Source organism: Octopus bimaculoides, chromosome 27 (assembly GCF_001194135.2).
Source record: "Octopus bimaculoides isolate UCB-OBI-ISO-001 chromosome 27, ASM119413v2, whole genome shotgun sequence".
Lineage (NCBI taxonomy): Eukaryota > Metazoa > Mollusca > Cephalopoda > Octopoda > Octopodidae > Octopus > Octopus bimaculoides.
The window spans coordinates 8,627,840-8,632,972 of NC_069007.1; the positions used below are offsets into that span (position 1 = coordinate 8,627,840).

Consider the following 5,133-nt stretch of genomic DNA (forward strand, 5'->3'; position numbering starts at 1 on the left):
TAGTAAAACAACTTAGTTATCATTAAGCTAGTGTTAGGAACATAAATTGTGACTAAGGTTTGGTGGAAGATTTTAATTCAAAACTTTTGAAAACAAGACATTTTGTACTACAGAGCCAGAGGCTGTTTCAGCTGGGTTGGTATCAAAAGGGTTAAGAATTGTTTCTCTATTATATATTTTAACCCTTCTGTTACCATATTTCTGTTGAGATGTTCTGTGTTTCTTTCAATTAATTTTAAATAAAACAAAGAATTTAGTAAAACAACTTAGTTATCATTAAGCTAGTCTTAGGAACATAAATTGTGACTAAGGTTTGGTGGAAGATTTCTATTCAGAACTTTTGGAAACAAACATTTGTACTACAGAGTCAGCCGGATTGTATCAAAAGGGTTAAGATGTTTATGTTTAAAAAGTACGAGGCTAGATCTAGCTTAGATGAAAGTAAGCAGAAGAGAAAACATGGACAGTGAGTCGTGGGAGAGGATGAGAGAGTGGATGCATTTTTTAAGGGTGTGAGGAAGGAGTAAGCAGGTGTCAACCAGTGTCAAACTTTACAAGGGGGTGCTGAAAAGTTCCTGGCTTTAAGGGCATTGTGAAAGGCCTGGCTGGAGGCCCAACCTTCCAAGTTCTTTTACAGGGCTTGGAAAAATCAAAGGACCACTGCAATAAGTGTGTGAATCTGAGAGATGAATATTTATAATACATTAAAAGTCAGCTTGAATCTTACTTGCTTGCTTGCAATGTTACCCAGTCAGACTGGCGCATAATAGGAAAATACTATGGATTAAATTGTCCCTGGAATGTTAATATGAACAGAATAAGACAAGTTCTATGTAATTCGGACAAGTGGTTTTTGAGATATTGGGGTTTTTGGGGTATAAATACCCAAAACAGTGCATAATGGGAAAATATTCCGAAAATAATCTTAACCCTGAAAGGGAAGAAACTCTTACCTTTCGATTAGACACAGTGACTTGACAACGTAAAAATACAATTTGTTTTTTACAGTAGCTGTTTCTATTTTCGCTTTTGTTAAACACAGGATTTTAATCATTTAGAAATATTTTTAAGTGAATGTAATTTCAAAAATGTAAGTTGTTTGTACAGTAAGTATTTATATTTTAGCTTTCTTTAAACAGACAATATTTTAATGTTTTTTAAAATTATTTTCAAGTGAATACCATTACAAAAATTTTTTCTTGCCTATTTAAAAAATATTTTAAAGTGAAAATGATTTTAAAAATACGGTGAATATTTCGTAAAAGACCTGTTCATAACCTCGGTGTGAAATAATTTTCTTCCTTAGGTTTTTTTGAGTGCATTCAACGTATCTCACTTCCAAAGATTTGACTACTATTTCTAGCATGCCCTGCTACCATGTAACAGCTATTTGCAATAAAGGACCCGAAATACCTGTTATGTAGTAGCAAGGCATGCAAGAAATAGCAGCCAACTCTTTCCTTTTCTGGGGAAAGGAGTCATTTACACATGATTTCAATGTTGCAATTATTGATAGCATGCAGAATAACCTGGAAAAGAAAAAATCCTACGAAACAAGACTCCGTTGCTAGGGAACTCAGACTTTCCCGGTGACCCAACAGGTCACGGATAGTCTAGAATTGAATAAAATAATAATTAACTGATCCTCCTGTATCTTCTTTTATCCAAAACCAGAATGGATAAATCCTTTTAATTTATTCAATTCTAAAATGTTCTAATCTAATTCTGTTGTTCGTTAGGGCACATGTTTTTTGTAAGTTGTTATTTGGTGTTTACATTTTGTATTTGTTGTGTTTCTTTGACCACCGGTCACTTATTTATAGGAAACTATGTCCACTATGAAATCAGAACTGGAAGCTGAGAGTGATGTGTTACTACAAGAACGAGGAAAACAGGAGAGATTAGCCATGACCATTTCTGACCAGATGCGCCTGGAAGCTCAGGTATGTATATATATTTATATACACAACCCCCACCTATTATATTATCTGTGTGTGTATATATAATTAATTAATAATATCAGGGTAAGAAAAAGTTTTAGTAATTTTTAATACCAGTGGCGTAGTGTGTAGAAAAATTAGTCAATAGACTATTGGCTATTCCTTCTAGCATACCAGGTATCTTATGATTGATACCTCTTATGTGTTTAAATGTACACTGTATATATATATATATATATATATATATATATATATATATATACACACACACGTGTGTATGTACGTATTTATGTATGTATATATATATCTTTTATTTTTTACTTGTTTCAATTTATCATTCATTATCTTGTAACTGAGATTTCAATGATGTAAGTGTTTACTTTTAGCATGACATTGTAGGGTAGGTGTGAGAGGTTGGATATGGCCAGTTTGAACATAAAGCTGGTAGAATATTTGGGCCGGGAACGGACAGTTTAAATGCTGAAGGGTTAAATGCAACCAATGATGAAAGTGTTTGGTGTCAAACAAGGAGCCAGATTGACACAAAGCACGACGGGCCATGATCATGGCTGTCGGGCATAGGTTGACAGGCCACGATCATAGCCCAGGTAGATGCATTTAATTTATGAGCGTTTGTTGAAATGTCTGCCAAGAGATAGTTCAACTAATGACTTTTCAGATGATGTAAAACTTGCCACCATTATATACTAAGAAGATATTTTAATTATTTTTTGTTTATTACGTGTGCATGGAAGCCTCATTTTCATAAAATGTGCTCAGCAGTCCATGCTGTGTAAGTGCAAATCCCAGCACTTTATGTTGGGTTTGAGAGGCAAACATTATTCCAGTGATGAGGAAGTGAAAACTGTAGTGAAGAAGTGGCTCAAAGAACAGTTAACAGAATGTTACGGGGCAGGGATACATGCTCTCATTCGAAGGTGGAACATTTCTATTGAGAGAAAAGGTGACTATGTTGAGAAGTAGGGATGTGATCCGCAGAGGACCTCAAAAGCAGTTAAAACAACGATGTTTGTATTAACGAATTTGTTAATGTGTTGTGTATGTTGACAGGAACTGCTGCTGTTGTTTGGTGTGCCATTCCTTGTGTCTCCAATGGAAGCCGAGGCGCAGTGTGCTTACCTGGACATCACCAAACAGACAGATGGTTCCATCACAGAAGATAGCGATGTGTGGTTATTTGGTGGACAGAGGGTTTACAGGAATTTCTTCAACCAAAATAAACAGGTGGAGCTATTCACGATGACTGATGTGAAGAATGTGTTGGGTAAGAATTAATGAAGAAGCATCTTCATTTGGGATTCCCCACCCTTTCCTTTTCTTTACCTTCATCGTTTTTCCTCTTCTATATCCTTTTTCTTACTCCTCATTTTTTTCTTCTTTCTTTTCCCCAATCTTCCTTTTTGCATTTTCTTTTCCTCCACCCACTCCAACTTTTAATTACGAGGGTGAGTCAAAAAGTAATGCCATTTTGTTTAGGACAGGTATAATTACCAACACAGGAACATGTATCATAAATCAAAATGAAGCTGGTCCTCTGTGGATCACATCCCTACTTCTCAACATAGTCGCCGTTTCTCTCAATAGCAAAGTTCTACCTTCGAATGAGAGCATGTATCCCCGCCCCGTAAAATTCTGTTGACTGTTCTTTGAGTCACTTCTTCACTACAGTTTTCACTTCCTCGTCACTGGAATAATTTAGCGCCTTCAGACTATCATCTCTTCGGCCCCATGAAAGAGAGTTTGAGAGGCAAACATTATTCCAGTGACGAGGAAGTGAAAACTGTAGTGAAGAAGTGGCTCAAAGAACAGTCATCAGAATTTTACGGGGCAGGGATACATGCTGTCATTGGAAGGTGGAACATTGCTATTGAGAGAAACGGTGACTATGTTGAGAAGTAGGGATGTGATCGACAGAAGACCAGCTTCATTTTGATGTATAATACATATTCCTGTGTTGGTAATTATACCTGTCCTAAACAAAATGGTATTACTTTTTGACTCACCCTCATAGTTTGCTTCTTCTTTTGGCTCCTCCCATCCTCCCCATGCAGGACTGTGATCAAAAGCATTCCAGCTATGACCATCTCATCTTTTATTCCACCAGCATAGTGCATCTCACACTACATTGACCAGCGTGTCTTTTCTTATAGACTGCAGAGTATAATTGGAAAGAGATTTGGCTGTTATATCTAGCAGGCCAGTGACCATATAGACGAGACATTTTTAATCAGTGTGACACAAGTGTTTGAGGGAAGTTGAACAATGCCAGGAGATGTAGGTGTGTGCATGGCTATGTGGTTAAGAAATTTGCTTCCTGACCATGTGGTTTCAGGCTCAGTCTTACTGCATGGCACCTTGGGAAATGTCTCCTTCTATAACCCTAGGCTGAGCAATGCCTTGTGAGTGGATTTTGTAGACAGGAACTGTAAGAAGCCTAGCATTTATCTATCTATCTATCTGTCTATTTAGGGGGGAATTTACGAAAAAACAACAACAGACGAGGACAGGTGGTGTAAACAACAAATGGATGTATTAGTTTAACGCTCGGGAATAGAGAAAGTCTTTAACATTTCGAGCCTACGCTCTTCAACTGAAAGGAACACAGAAAGAAATAAGGAGAGAAACAAGGAGAAAAAAATATAAATGTAGTGGTCAGCGATCTATCTGTTTCTCTATCTTTCTATCTCTCTTTCTCTATCCATCTATCTATCTATCTGTCTGTCTATTTATCTGTCTCTCTCTCTTTCTCTATCTTTCTATCTCACTCTCTCTCTCTCTCTATCCATCTATTTCTAACTTTCTATCTCTCCATCTATCTATCTGTGTGCGTGCGTGTATGTGTATATTATATATGTGTGTTTGTGTAGAGAGTTCATATTTTCCCAATCTGTTTGCTGATTGTAAACAATGGCTCACTGATAGTTCCGGATGGTGTTGTTTGCAATCTACCACAAAAACATGTCCAGGCTCTTTGTTGTTCAGTAGTCCAGGAAATTATTCATTTGCTTGGAAACAGGTGGTGGGGTTGGTGTTGGGGGAAATGGCTGTGGTGATGGTGGTGGGGGGGGGGTCTGGTCATAGAAAACTCTCGTTTTGACATATTCTCATTCGATCCGGGCAAGCATGGAAAAAATATGTGTTAAAACAATGCTAATCAAGTTTTCTCGAGTTC

The 5,133-nt window shown here is 37.1% G+C and overlaps 1 protein-coding gene across 1 annotated transcript in view; it reads left to right on the forward strand.

Annotated features, from left to right (window-relative positions):
- LOC106868913 (DNA excision repair protein ERCC-5) overlaps positions 1-5,133 on the forward strand; it is a 38,207-nt gene that overhangs the window by 19,954 nt on the left and 13,120 nt on the right. Inside the window, exons 7-9 of the mRNA XM_052977126.1 lie at positions 366-378; positions 1,824-1,943; positions 3,012-3,225. Coding sequence (XP_052833086.1) covers positions 366-378; positions 1,824-1,943; positions 3,012-3,225 — 347 coding nt within the window. The remainder of the gene's footprint in view (positions 1-365; positions 379-1,823; positions 1,944-3,011; positions 3,226-5,133) is intronic.